Source organism: Orbicella franksi, chromosome 8 (genome assembly GCF_964199315.1).
Source record: "Orbicella franksi chromosome 8, jaOrbFran1.1, whole genome shotgun sequence".
Taxonomy (NCBI): Eukaryota; Metazoa; Cnidaria; class Anthozoa; order Scleractinia; family Merulinidae; genus Orbicella; species Orbicella franksi.
In genome coordinates, this window is record NC_138152.1 from 20426539 (window position 1) to 20442400 (window position 15862).

Consider the following 15862-nt stretch of genomic DNA (forward strand, 5'->3'; position numbering starts at 1 on the left):
GTGGATATCTACTGGCCAGTTTTTTTATTTTTATTCTTCAAAGGAGAATCGTTCTGTGCAGCCGTGGGTGCATTCTGCAAGACGTCCACGCCGAAGATACGCCAAGACTTTTTAAATTCCAGGCCATGTGCCTGGCAAGCGGCCAAGGTGCCACGCCGAAGAATGTATTAAAAACGCCATCCCAACGCGGGTAGGAAAATTTGATTGAAATGGATCGTAAGATGCCCGTTATCGGTCAGGATATGGGGATAAAGAGAAGTTAACGAAACCATAGTTATCACGGCTAATTCGTCTTGCGTAGTTAAACGTTTACACGCCAGCACCAGCATATATATCAATGCGCACTCTGAAGATCTGAATTCACCTTGGTGAGCAGCCTGAATGACAATCGTTCGGTTTTCCAGCACAACTACGAGCCATGGGAATCCGAGAAAAGGGATAAAACAGTGGTTATATTCCTGAAGATGATAACTGTACCAATAGTGAATGCATTAGTTTTGTTTGTCAATTAGTGTGCGAGTTTGTTGCTATCAGATTTACTACAAGTATCTTTGATTATTCTTACATTGAGGAGTTGCTTGAGTCCAGTCCAGATCCCGACTGTTTTACAATTGACTAAGTCCCAGTCTTTTTTTTGTGTGGTCTCGGTTTATTTCCAAGGCAACAACAGTTTCGTCTCCATCGTCAAGCAAGAGGACTACATAGTCGTTTGTTGTAGATATTTAGAACTAAAATTCAGTGTTCAAATCGGCAAGATGATTCCACCGAATGCTTCCCTGGTAAAATATGATAACCCAGTTCTCGTGAGCAGGAACACAGACAAAAAATCACCAAGAGTAAGTTAGAAAACCTTGATTTTGCAACTTGCACAAATTCGGTTGTCTTTGTACAGTGTAAGTTGTATTAACGACTTTCTTTGTTTTTAATATCACATCAAGTGCCTGTGCATCCATTACCTGGTCTATGCAGACGTTTGAGCACGTTGACCATTTAATTCGACCTGGGTCATGACAGCAAAATGGGATACTATAAGGCTTACAGTTTGTAGGGCTCTTGGCGTCTGCGTAATCAAAGCGAGGCGGATCGGACAAGGCTTTTTAAACTCAATTTGCCATGTTATGCCCTTGAAAGGATTGATTCTGTAAACTTTTTTTACCGATGAAAGCTTTTTCAAAACTGATAAGGAGCTGCGCTTGAGACTGATTTGTATTAACAAGTTTAATATTTTGCTTCGACGATACTTGCAGGCTCGGTCCCTCAAAGTTAGTCAACAGCAAGGTGCCGGAGGAACTGTAGCGGCAGGACCTGTACCTCAACCACCGCGAACGAACAAACTACCTCCAATGGATGCACAGAAAAATCAACAAACTGATGAGATACTCAATGCCATTCTGCCACCCAGGTATATGGTCGTATTATCTGCTTGTTTATGTACGCTCTGTTTACATGCTGTAGGTCTTATCTGGTTGATAGCTTTATCAACCTTTCAAACAACCCCGGCCTGGACTATATGTAGTGTAATCTAACTTGCACTATTATTGGTTGATTTATGGTCACATGGCAATGGCTAAACCTAAATGTCACCGGTTGGGTGACATTAATGCAATTATTATTGTCACCCACTCTTCCACTAACCAGTGGTTACTTTGACTTTGGAGTAATTCTTCTTGCTTTATTACTTTACACTCAACTGCATCTATATTTAGCTCTTATTAACTGAGCAGGAGATCTGTATGGGAGAATCTTGACCAAGGTCGTGAGTACAGACCGAACACAGTGAGGTCTGTACACACGACTGAGGTCAAGATTTTCCCATACAGAGCGACTTAGCTTGGTTAATAAGATGTTTATTATATGGCAAAGAAGAAAACTTTAATTTGTTTAATGTAACTGGTTTGCTAACATTTTGCTTGCAAACGGAGATGAGCTTAACTTAAACCTGCCAAGATTTGCTTGTCCTCTTTACTTTTTTTTCGTTGTCAGGCTTTTTGGCACTTCCATAAATGATTGAGCAGAAAATAAAAAAAAATGGTGAACATTTTTGTATTTTAGTTTGCTACTTTTTCAACGCAAAATGAAACCGGTCTAGATGCCGCTCTAGATGGGAAAATCTAGACCGCAGTCAATATCGATTTCAGCCAATCAAATTTGTGAATTTGGTAGTTCCCAGTCCTTGTGAGACACATGCATATAATAAAACAAAATACTAATTACTGGTCCCTCCCTTGGAAGACAGTTAGTTTTGTTCTGTCTTGAATCCTGGAGATTCTTGGGAAAACAAAATACGATGTTTTTCCTTGGGACCTGTAATTAATTGTATATTATACAACAAATTGTCAACAAATCACATTTTCATGGCAAGATAGATTGCTGTTGTGCAGCAAAACCTTGAGAGCACTTCCAAATATAGTAAACTGCATCTAATCGGATTCAGCAAAACACTAAGTGAACTGCCAAGGGCCAGCCAGTCACTCAGCCTTACCCTTCCTCTTGCATAGACCTCTGATGAGGCATCTCTAATCACAGCTTAAACCTATCAAAAGGCTCCAGGCAGCTTAACCCAGATGCCAATGATGAAAAGCAAAAACAGTTACTGGTCCTTGCAAGTCAATTTTGAAAAAAACAAAAACAGAAACAAAACCAAAAACAAAAACAAAAACAAAAGAAACTGACTTTTACACCCCTCTGATCAACCTGCATTTCAAAACCTGACCCAGGGCTCCTAAGGATTGTTGCCAAAATTGAGGAACCCTCCTCCCTCATCAGCTCATTAAATTTCTTAGATGCCACTGGCTTGAAGGTTGACCGTTAATATTGGCCTTCAAGCTACTGTACAGCCAATGCAGTCAGAATGCATGTTTAAAAACCCAAATTCATTAAAAAATAAGTGCAAATTTATTATTTAAATAATTTATAAAATAATACTTTTATGTAAATTATATTTACAATCTCCTTTGGTGGCCTGTGAGTCGAATATACCTGTAAAGTCACCTAATAAAAACTGAATATGGCTTTAAAATAATTTCATCATGCCTGCATGTTTTAATCCATGTAAAATTTATGTTGTCTTTCAGAGAATGGACAGAAAATGGTCAGTTGTGGGTACAACAAGTGTCTAGTACCCCAGCTACAAGACTAGATGTTGTCAATCTGCAGGTATGTAAGGCAGTTATATCCAGGGCAAACAGCAGTCAACTTCAATGTAGGGAAGCAATCCAAGATTGACTATTATTATCATTTTCAATGCATGGGAGCAGGCATACTGCTGACTGGAGAATTAGATCAGCAGAATAATGATGATGATGATGATGATGATGATAAATATATGTTTTTAAAGCGCCTATCCAGATCTGTTCTTAGCACTTTACAAAAGTAAAAGAACTAAAAGGAAAGTTCTATGAGATAAAAATACAGAGAACAATGAAAATAAATTTTAAATTATTTCTAGCTATTAAAATAATAATTTTTGAAAAGATACGTCTTGAGTTTGAAAAGACTTGATTTATCACATGAACGTATATCATTGAGTAGCTTTGTTCCAAGGTTCTGGAGCTGAGACAGAAAATGCTATGGATCCATAGGTCTTTAGGTTAAGATGAAGTGTGGATGATGAGCGTAGTATTTCAGTTCTCAAGTTATGCATGTACTAGATAGATTATAATGTTATTCAACTAGCATACTATATTGCTTCTGTGTTGATTGAAAAGTTTTGGCTGGGGAGGTGCCTTTAATAAGTAGTTCATAGACTAAGGTGATCAGTTGAATCAAAATTTCAAAAACAGATTTAAATCAAACTGGAAGTTGAACCAAAATTGTAGGTCTGGTATAAGACTATTTTGTCAAACTTTTTGTATTTTAGTATAAAAAGCTTCGGTTTTTTGGCGACACATTTCAAATATGATTCATTTGGGAGTTGCTTTACATGCATTTTGCAAACTTGTGACCATTGAAGGAACCCATTCATCATCATTTAAATTGATAAGTTTGGTATCATTTGTTTAGGAACAACTTGACATGCGTCTTCAGCAGCGACAAGCAAGGGAAACAGGGATTTGTCCTGTGAGGAGAGAACTTTACTCACAGTGTTTTGGTGAGTTATCTGACTGTTGGAATAAACTTTACTGAACCTGCATGTATGTGCTGCACATTACAGTACTGTAATTGAGCTCTTAGTATGTAACGTAAAATAACTGAAAAGGCCAAAATGGTCGGTAGTCTTTGAAAAATATGTAATCATGTTACTTAAGTTGGCTGACGTAAAATAAGTTTCCAGCTCTCTCCAGCAGTTATACTTAGATGGTTCAATACTACCACTCTTTGTCAGATGATCTTGTAGTAATGGCATCACAGAAATGCCCAGTCACTGGTACTTTAAACATGTTGTAGTCATCCTTTTTTGTTCAATAGATTACCACTGACAGCAACAATACAACCTGTTAAAAACACCCTTAATTTTAGCGTGAAGTGCTTGTAACTCAAAAATGAGCACAGTGACCAATTTTTTATAAGCATATTAATAAGATGTAACTTTTGCATTTTCTAAATTAAAAAAGGTCTGTGGAAAGGAGTTATAGCCACTGATTTTTTAGGTGCCACCTTAATAATTGTTTGAATTAAGTGATACTGACATGTGAATTATTTTCCAGATGAGCTGATTCGTCAAGTGACAATTAATTGTGCTGAACGTGGTCTCTTGCTGTTGAGGTACTATTGCTTATATTACAAACTACAAGTTTTTAATTCTTCTACTATCTAAACATCATTCTCTCTAGCCTGCCTCCTCCCCCATTATTGTGTTTTTGTTGCTGGACACAGATCCTTATATCTGGGAGGTAATTTCCTGCACGTGTATGTATGTAACTTGCAGCCCAGTGTCTGATCTAATATCAACATCAATTAAATAGAGGATATTACATGCCTGCGCGTGGATACGAATTTTATCTTCGCAATTCTCATGTTCAACTCAATATCTCACTTGTTCGCTGTGCTCACTCATGAGATATCGAGTTGAACACAAGAAGATAAAATTCGTATCCACAAGCAGGCACTTAATATTCTTTATTATAAGCATACTAATGACAATGTTTTTGATGATTTTCTGAAGATTTTCCAAAATTGTTCCGAAGGCCACACGCATGCTTCTGAACATTTTCCGAACATTTCCGAACATTTTCTGAAGATTACTGAAGACGACTGAAGAAGATCTGAAGATGTTTCGATCATTTAAGGTTACTTCAAACCTTCGCAGGGCTACATTGGTCAATTTTTTTTTGGTTGAGAAAATTAATGTCCGCAAAGCACAAGTTTGCATACTGTGAACGCTAGGGGTTCTGTTATTTCATTGGCTCGCGGCTTTTCAGGTTGACACATTCCTCTGTGAAGGCGTGATGTGTTTATAAATCTTTAGAAGGCGAAAACTCGCACTCGTTTTTCGAGAGAATACCTTCTCTTTAAATGAATTAATAGGGTATGCAGATTTGACGGTTTTCCATGAAATTTGGTCAGAACATTCACTGATAGATATGGAACAAAAGCGTGTCGGCGAATACCTTTATTTTAAATACTTTCCTTGTGGTGGCCTTTAACGTAACAGGTTATGTGACTTTTTTGATAGTCGAACTTGACAGATCTATAAAAAGATAACCAATAGAAATAAAAGAAAATGCTGACAAGTTTTTGGAGATTAAGGCTTTGTGATAAACACTGCACAGTTATTTTGCATGAACGATCGCATTTGATACCTGACTAATTCGCTGGAACGTCAGTCAGTCATTTTGGAGTTGACGGCCTCTGCTGCCTTTGGAAAGCGAAATCCAAAACAAAACATAATTTCATTGAATTCTACATTTTATAACCTTTCTGTTGATATATAGTTTGTGGGAGTTTCTTTGAAAACAGCACGCATACGAATTTTTTTCTGGAGGACTCCCGCGAAGGTTTAAAGTAACCTTTAGTGTAGTTAAAGGGACAAAAGAAAAATGTTATCAAAAAGGAATGATATCTTCACAGTGTGAAATATAAAAATAGTATCTTCACTGTGCACTATGAAGATATGATTTTTTAGTAAAAGGAAAAATCCTGGTATTTCATTGGTGTTTATATAATAGTATTAATTTTATTAATATTAATATCATGATTATTAAATACCGTGTAGAGTAATAACTTATTCATCAATGCAATATAATTATTTCTAATTGGGTTTTAATTGTTACTTTAGAGTGCGTGATGAGATAAGGATGACAATTGCTGCCTATCAAACCCTGTATGAAAGCAGGCAAGTAAAATACAGTATACTTCAGATTTGCCACCAGGTCATTTGGAAATTACCGGTACTGCTAAATATATTATTCTACTTAATGCAAAGCTCAAAATTTATGCGAAGCTCAGTTAATTAGACAAATGTTGTCAGGAAACCATACAGCATTCCATCAAGGTGGAATATGAATATTTGTACCTGGTTTTTATCAAAGCTATAAAAATTAGTCTGAGTAATATACAAATGCACATGTAAGCCTCATGGACACTTGGAAATGTCATCAGGCTTGAAACATTGAGTGGTGATTGTTGTCTGAACACTTGAATGTTTTTCTACACAGTGTTGCATTTGGTATGAGGAAAGCATTGCAGGCTGAACAAGGGAAAGCAGACATGGAAAGAAAGGTTTGTTCATAGGGTGGCGCTGAAACCGTAAACTCCCAACAACAAGCACTCCACCCCCCCTGAAAATGAGCCCTGCACACCTCAGGTGAAAATATCCCTCTAGAACAATACCTACTGAACCCCACCCAAAGACATGGGCTTACATCAGTTAAGGTTTCGAAAGCACCCTGCATGAAAGTTTGTGTCAACAGCAATGTATTGTAACTCCAGTAGAAGACACAGAACTAGCACAAACTGTTAATGTAATGATTGTGCGATAAGTAAGCTCGTGAAAATGTGGGAGCATTCAGAGAAGTTGTGAAAACAGATGCCAACAGGTTATGTTCCCATGGCATTTCTTGTTCTTCCCAAACTTTTACTCATGTTTCTACAGGTGTATAAGAGTAAGTTAGAACTGTATACATCTAAACAAGGATAGATTTTGCTGTAGAGTAAAACGCTCGTTGAGAGCTTTCAACTAATGTATAAGTGCAAACTTGTAACTGTCATAACAATTAAGAAATAGGAGAAGTTTTCCGTGTTTCATATAGAAACGAGTCTGAAATTAAGGGAGAACGAGAAGTGCTGGAGGGACATAAGCTGCACTTGGGTTTTTCCTCAGCTTTCTCATATTCTCCCAAACTTGCCCAGTCATATTTTGACTGGCAAAATGTTTTAAATTCCCTTTGCTATTGTGATCATGATGGTAACACCTGACACTACACTGTAGTTCTGTGTTTCTACAGTCATAGCAGGTTTTCCTACGGAGTGTTTTCCAGTCAACAATTAGGTTTTCTGTGAGTGAATAGTCAACGAGCTCGAGGCTTAGCCGAGTTGGCTATTCGTTCAGAGAAAACAAGGGCGAGTAGTCTAATTGTTTTAGTAGACACTCCAAAGAATAAAACCTACAATTTCCTGTATTTTAAGCCTAAAATTAAAAATATTTTTCAGTTTCAAGAGCAGCGCGCGGGATCGTTGTCTGTAGCGTAGGCGAATAGAAAACGATGAAAGTTCAACCAATCAGATTCGCGGATTTCCAGTACTGAAAAAACAACTAAGTGGCTTCTAGTGTGTGATAGGAAATGATCATGTACAATTAAGACCGAAGTTGAAAAAAAAGACATTTAGAGTTGCTAGCAAAATTCTACATGTATTTTGAAATACATGTACATGTAGATGAAATGATGAATGTACAGTTTTGTAACTAACAAACAACCTTCATAACACATTACGTCATTGATCAAGCTGTAAGTTACATCTGCTAAGAAGTGATGCCGAGTAAACAAACAGACAAACAAACAAACAAACAAACTGTGGAAGAAACGATGTTAAAAATGTTATGTTTTCATTAATTTGCACATTTCACTGACTCTTAAATTACTACCGTATGTGGTCAGAAAAGAAAGGTGTACGTGTCAAAGCCTTTATCCAATTGAACTGACGTTTTAACCTTGATCTTTACTTGTAGATTCAAGAACTGGAAGGAGATAAGCGAGACCTTGAACGACAGGTTAATGAACTGAAAGCCAAGTGCGACGCCATCGAGAAACGAGAGGCAGAGAGAAGGGCTGTGGAGGAGAAAAAACATGCCGAGGAAATTCAGTTCCTAAAGAGGACTAACCAACAGCTCAAGGTACGCACTTTACATTGTTTGGTATTGAATACGTTTTCTTTCTCGCGCGCTACATTAAGGGCCCATTAACCGATCTTTTCGAGCCGTTGCTAAGGAAAATTTATTTTCATATAACCTCATCATTTTTGGTTAGTTCAGAGTTATTTCATGTGTTTTAACTTTTTCATGATCAGTAACACTAATGATGACGTCATCAGGCCACGCCCATGGTCATGTGACTAATACTGAAAAAACGCAAAGGCTCCCAGGCAAATTGCTTTATCGGGATTTTTTTCATTGATTTAATATTTTAATTTAAATCCTCATTACGCTATGCATAGATTTTGTTTCATTTTTAAAAGGGCAGATTTTGAGAGAATTTCAAAATATTAAAAAATTCGTAATTTTCTGAAAAAAAAGCATGATTTTGAAAAAAGAATGCATAGCTATCTTTCCAACGTTGGCTTTAATCGAAACCCGTCGAAAAAGGCTGGATTTAATGAAAAACCGCGTTTCCTTTAGCATTTAAAGAAACCGGAAGTGCGGCCGATATATATTGGAAAAAACCCTATCAGCGCGTGCGCAATTTACACTACCAGCGCACTTCGGTAAGATCAAACAAAGCCACGAGGAGTTAGTTTTTCTCTTTCTGTTGCTCTTGTTTTTCTGTCTTTTTCTTATTTTGTCTTTGCTTGTACTTTTTTTTTACTTTGCATTTTGAGAAACACAAAGAAAAACATCTAAAATGTAAGCGAATTTGGAAGTTATTGAGGTGTTTTTATTTCCCGCGCTCAGGCTCACGTGAGTAACCGGGAGTGAAATTTCACCTCCTTAGCAACGCGCGCGGTTAATGGGCCCTTAAGGCTAGATTCGTGCGTTTGTCGCGAAGTCCCCTTAGTTCACACTAGTGACATAACGACATATTAGCATAACGACGTAAGGATGTTATGTCGTTATGTTGGCAGTGTGAACATCCTGACATAATGACATAACAGCATGAAGATAACGACATAAGGAAAAACCTGATCTTTTCCAACTGTCGTTCTGTCGAAGAAAAGAAACAGAATTACCGCAACAAGTGTTTCTTCTTCATTTTTTTAAAAAAGTCTGCCTCTTCCAAGCGTTCGGTTAGTTTGGGCCCAGCGCCAAAAACAGCGCGCGAAAAAATAAAAATAGCGCGGCGAGAGGACGCGAAGCTGCTTTTCGCACTTCGCCACTGAACGCCTGGAAGAGGCTAATGTTCACATTACCGACATAAGGGATTATGCCGTTATGTCGCTAGTGTGAACCAGGCTTTATAGAACAAGGAATATACAGGTCCGGCGTCGTGTTTGCTTTTCCACGCGCTACATTATCTGTAGAATCATGCGTTTACAAGTTGCACAACACGTTTAAAGAACAAGGAGTATTCACGTCATGTTTTCGTTCTGACGCGCAACGTTGTTTTTAAAATCGCGTGTTTGTCGCGCAGGGCGTTTTTAAAAAGGAGAACATATTGACGTCCTGGTATTTTCTCCAGACTAGTTACTCAGGTGATATACTTCTGGCGAGTAGCTCTAGAGGGACCCGTCTATTGTCTCGCATTGCTTGCTACCCTAGCGGGAAAATGTAAAACGAGCAAGAGCCTTACCTGGGATAAGGCGTTCGAAAAATAAGAAGGCCTTATCGCAGTTTTATAGCAACTACTAAGTTGAAACACTGCAGGGCTTTCTGTAAACACGAGTTAAACTTCTTGACCAAGGAAAGAATATTAAAGCAGCTGATTCGATGTACGTCTTTTTAACCAAAGTTTTGACTGCTCTTTTTCTCTTGAATACAAAATCATTGTTTTGCTAATGTTTTAATAATATTGATCTTTCAGACCCAACTTGAAGGCATCATTGCTCCTACCAAGAAGTAACTTCGTTTTTAACTTGATTGTATTATCTTGGCAGTGTATATTTTGTAAACATGCAATAGTTTGCCATTGTTATTCAAAATAACAAATAAGCTTTAATTCGTTCTACGTAGTCGATAACCTTACTTTCTGACATGTAACACAAAATATGCAAGCCCCTGCGAGTTTGTAAAATGATCAGACATTTAGTTAACGGTTTGGTTGTTAAGACGATTTTGGTTGTAACTACATATTAAGTCATGTTTGCCTCAGCATCATTTTGGAAGTCACAAACTGCTTAACTGTATACATAATTAACTTGAAAATGTCAAGTTAAGTTACACTAACTTACAGCGTAATAAATTTGTATGTTAAAATGACAAACAGTTGTTTCGCGAACTGTTTATGTAGTAAACGTTAGTGTCATCGTGAGGTGGTGGTGGAGGGGGGGGGGGGGGGAAGTACGAAAGAGGAGGTTGGGGAAATATTTCCCTCTTTCCACCCTTCCTCTACCTCTCCAATATGGCTTTTACACAGTTAGGTTATTTGTCAAATGACTGCCTAGCCTTCTCTCCTCCGCGAAGTGCGAGTGCAAACGCGCGTTGGAAGCGTAGAAGAGAGTACCCATCCCAAGGCCCCTTCCACACTACGCTGGAGAATTTTGAAAACGCAGCTTTATTTCTACGGTTACGGCTACCGTCCACACTAATCCGTCACGAAAGAAGAGCTTTTCGAAAACGCTCTTCATACTGGAGGAATTTGAAAATACCGGCTTTGGGTTTTAGTGTGGACGGAAAACAAAGCGGAGCTTTTCATGTGACTTCCCTGTCTGAGTTTTCCTCAAACAAAAAATCCAAAATGGCCGGTGATTGCTGCGTTTTCAAATTTCTCCGGCGTAGTGTGGACGGAAAACATTTGATGGGTTTTCAGAGTGAAACCGCCGTTTTTAAACTTCTCCGGCATAGTGTGGACAGGACCTGAGTAAGCAGGTCAGCACGCACACAATTCCCCAGGGGAAACTACTTGCTTGGGAAGCTTGTCGCACATTTTAGGAGTTGAGTAACCCCTTGAAATTGATAGTCGGGTAAGAAGTTGAAAATTGTTTTTGTGTCGCTTATGAAGTTCTATTTCGAATTTTCGGTTGCTACTAATTTTTCCGGCGGTATGTAGCAGGCGACCTGTACATGTAAGCTATCTCTCAGGGTATATATGTTTTCAAAGCGATTGGTTCAGCTACTTTCAAGTTAAGGGAGTTTTGGTACAGCTATGTTAATGGTACCGCTGTCGATTTTCACCATTACTCGGACTACCAATGGTCACGGGTACCAATTTTATCCGGGCCTTGTTTGTATCGAGTAAAGTCTCAAATGTCAAAACAAGACTTTCCTGATTGATCGTCGCAATGTAAGGCTTCAAAGATAGACCAAAAAGCCGATAGCTTATCACCATTGCGTTATTCGCAGAAACTGGACTGTCCTATTTCCAGTGATATCAAGTCATTGAGTTGATATCGCCCGATTTTTGGCCGAATTTGGGTACGGAAACTAATCTGCTTTGTTGACACATCAGGCTGGTTTGTTCTCCCAATGGGTATTTGGAACTTACGACGTGAATGATTGGCCGTTTTTATGCTAGGACGTTAATTTCAATAATAAAGTGTATTATCGTTTGTCTCACGATGTAGTCACTTGAGATGTAGATCGCGACGTTTTGACTGCTTACTCCTAGTCTTCTTCAGGCGATAAGGTCGACTGATTGCACGGTATCAATTATATCACAAAGGTCGGCTGTGATTGGTGCATTTCGATCCTCCTATTGTTCCATTGTTCCGGCGAGTAGCTGTTCCCTCAGTGGTCCGCTGTTGTACCGTTCTCCTGTTGTTGTGTTTCTTGATCGTGGGTATCCATGCTTCAGGAATTTCAATTCCACTATCCCAGTTGATGTTGTTAGGGTGAAGTCTTATGTGAATAGCTTCCTTGACCCTACCTGTGTACCAGTGAGGATCTCGATCAATAAACTTGACCTCATTCCAGATAGGATAGTGGCCGGTCTCGTGGGTGTGTTCAGAAACGGCGGAGGTCTGGGTACGGGCGAGTCGTATATCCCTGTCGTGTTCTTTGATCCTCTCCTGCATAGATCTCCCTGTTTCCCCAATGTAGACTTTGCCGCACTCACAGGGAATCCTGTAGACAACACCATCTTGTTTAGCCGGATTGACGGTGTCCTTTGGTCGCACTAAGTGTGACCGAAGTGTCGTGTCGGACTTAAAGACGGTGCGAATGCCTTGTTGTTCTAGCAGCGGCGGAGAGACTCCGAAACTCCTTGGACATGAGGTAAAATAGTCTCCTCCGCAGCCGTTTTTTGGGATGTCACGCAACGCTCCCCCCAAAGAAACGGCTGCTCACATCCGAACAACATTCCTTTCACGAAATTAGCCAATCACCGCTTCCGTTCCATTTTCAAGAACGTTTTCGCGCCAAATTCGCCCTTTGAAACTTGTCCAATCAGGGAATGTTTTTTATCTTTGTATCCCGTCGTGGGAGATGTCACAAATAAACATACAGATTTGCGGCTTTTGTTTAGGGACGCCGAAAAATACCGGCGACGCTTGCACGAGCTTTCTATGTAGCTGAAGACTCTTCAAAGTTCAAGTTAATTATTAGAAGCTTTCAACTCCAAAAATTACTGTCGAGAAGGAAGATATCTATTTTAACTTAATAAAGGAACCAGGAAATCAAGTAGCTTCGCTCGATTTGTTGACATCGAGTTCTGAATGCCGCTCTTTCCGGCCTGATTACAATCTGTAGGAAGCGTTTGGCCCTTGATTGACGCTTACAATTTGACATTTGGAGAAAATATATAGTCTCATTTATAGCTGAACATAGCGATGAGCACATGAAGCACTTGTACGTAGGACTTTCATTTACAATTTTTTTCGTCCGTCATGATCGTAACCTGCGAACACCGCCTATTTTTGGCGACGTGCGGCGTGAAACAAAAGCCAGAAATCCCTCGCGTGTTCGCACCGCAGACCTTTTCGCGCGAAAGCTTACGTCATTCACACTTTGCTATTATGTGATTGGTCTGTTCAACAGAGCGCAAACAAACCACAAACACAAAAAACGGCTGCGGAGGAGACTAGAGGTAAAACGGCGGTGGATTTAAATTCCGCGACAAGCTCTCTTCTTGGGGTTGTTCGTGCCTTTGTGATCTTCTGTACAAAAGAGGAGGGATAGCCGTTAGAAATAAGTACAGACGACAGATGTTTCTTCTCTCCAGCGATTACTGATGGTTTGGTCACGAGACGTTTAGCCCAGTCGTATAGACACTTCACAATACCGCGCTTTACTGACTGAGGCTGGTGTGAATCACACGCTAGGTACTGATCAGTATGTGTTGGTTTCCTGTAGACACTGGTGGGTAAGGCGGTCATCAGGTTCTCTGTAAACTGACGTGTCGAGAAAGGCGATCTTGTTGTTGTTCTCGATCTCCATGGTGAAACGTATTGATGGTTGTTGACTGTTCAGGTGTTGCAGGAAGACGTCAACTCTATCCCGATCCAGGATGGTGAAAGTATCATCTACGTAGCGTTTCCAGATCTTAGGCTTGCAAGGTACGGACTCTATTGCTTGTTCTTCAAATATCTCCATGTAGAGATTGGCAATGGCCGCGGATACAGGGCTCCCCATGGCTCCCCATGGCTGCGCCGTCTCGTTGTTCGTAAATCGATCCGTTGTACTGGAAGTACGTAGATCTTAATACGAAATCCAAGAGGTCCGCGATTTGAACTGGTGTAAGTGTCGTACGGTCAGCCAGGCCTGCGTCGTTCTCCATTTTTTGTAGCGCGGCTTGTACGGCGCCCTCGATCGGTACGTTGGTAAACAATGACTCTACGTCGAAAGACACCATGATCTCGTGGTCCTGGATCTCTTCACTGGCGATGGTGGAGGCGAAGTCAGTTGAGTTCTTCACTGTGAAGTTCGAGTTACCTGCAAGAGATAATACGTTAGCCAAGAAAGCAGACAGGTCGTATGCAAAGGTGTTGACACACGACACAATTGGCCTAAGCGGTGTGTCGGCCTTGTGGATCTTCGGCAAACCATAGATTCTAGGTGGTTGTTTGTGTCGGGGTCTGATCTTATTATAAACCGCCTCTGATATGTGCCCACTCCGTTTCAGGATTGGCAGCTTCTCAGATAGCTTCCGGGTCAAGCGGTTTGTCGGATCTTTGTTGAGCAGCTGGTACGGTCCGGAATCAATTAGCGCTGACATTTTTGCGTGGTATGTGTCAGCGTCCAGGATTACGCTGGCGCGTCCTTTGTCGGCCGGAAGGACCATGATGGAGTTGTCCTCTTTTAGGCTTTTAAGAGTCTCCTGCTGTTCCTTCGTGATGTTGGACGTGGGTGGTTGTGCCTGTTGAAGGATGGTGTTGACGGATCTCCTGACTCTGTCTGCTCGCTCCGCATCTAGTGGCCTGACTGCTGACTCAATCTTGGCGACGATATACTGATCAGTACCTAGCGTATGATTCACACCACCCTCAGTCAGTAAAGCGCGGTATTGTGAAGTGTCTGTACGACCGGGCTAAACGTCTCGTGACCAAACCATCAGTAATCGCTGGAGAGAAGAAACATCTGTCATCTGTACTTGTTTCTAACGGATATCCCTCCTCTTTTGTACAGAAGATCACAAAGGCACGAACAACCCCAAGAAGAGAGCTTGTCGCGGAATTTAAATCCACCGCCGTTTTACCCTATGTCCAAGGAGTTTCGGAGTCTCTCCGCCGCTGCCTAGAACAACAAGGCATTCGCACCGTCTTCAAGTCCGACACGACACTTCGGTCACACTTAGTGCGACCAAAGGACACCGTCAATCCGGCTAAACAAGATGGTGTTGTCTACAGGATTCCCTGTGAGTGCGGCAAAGTCTACATCGGGGAAACAGGGAGATCTATGCAGGAGAGGATCAAAGAACACGACAGGGATATACGACTCGCCCGTACCCAGACCTCCGCCGTTTCTGAACACACCCACGAGACCGGCCATTATCCTATCTGGAATGAGGTCAAGTTTATTGATCGAGATCCTCACTGGTACACAGGTAGGGTCAAGGAAGCTATTCACATAAGACTTCACCCTAACAACATCAACTGGGATAGTGGAATTGAAATTCCTGAAGCATGGATACCCACGATCAAGAAACACAACAACAGGAGAACGGTACAACAGCGGACCACTGAGGGAACAGCTACTCGCCGGAACAATGGAACAATAGGAGGATCGAAATGCACCAATCACAGCCGACCTTTGTGATATAAATGATACCGTGCAATCAGTCGACCTTATCGCCTGAAGAAGACTAGCAGTAAGCAGTCGAAACGTCGCGATCTACATCTCAAGTGACTACATCGTGAGACAAACGATAATACACTTTATTATTGCATCTACCACGATGAATAACAACCACCTTTTCCTCGACATTGACGTTAATGTCGTCTCGGACGTTAAAGCTTTCTCGAGACGACTTTAACGTCTATTATAAAAACGGAAAATAAGGAAGACGCTTTTAACGTCTGTCTGCTTTAACGTCTTCTTTTAAGAGCGTCTGAATGACGCTCTTATCAGTCGCCTTTAACGTTTGAGACGTTAAACCTGTCTGGTATAAAAACGTGACTCCCTTATCTGCCTGCCACGTCATCAGTTAGTAGATTTGTTGGTATATTGGCGCGCTAAAAG

At 40.5% G+C, this 15862-nt stretch overlaps 1 protein-coding gene across 1 annotated transcript; it reads left to right on the forward strand.

Moving 5' to 3' along the window:
• The first annotated feature begins 413 nt into the window (after positions 1-413).
• LOC145494591 (33 kDa inner dynein arm light chain, axonemal) lies at positions 414-10496 on the forward strand. Its single transcript, XM_081474109.1, has 9 exons — positions 414-836; positions 1248-1402; positions 3075-3156; positions 4003-4090; positions 4647-4704; positions 6218-6274; positions 6597-6660; positions 8108-8272; positions 10113-10496. Exons 1-9 carry the CDS (start codon positions 756-758, stop codon positions 10149-10151), a joined length of 789 nt encoding a protein of 262 aa, XP_081330235.1. The 5' UTR covers positions 414-755; the 3' UTR covers positions 10152-10496.
• Positions 10497-15862: the final 5366 nt, after the last annotated feature.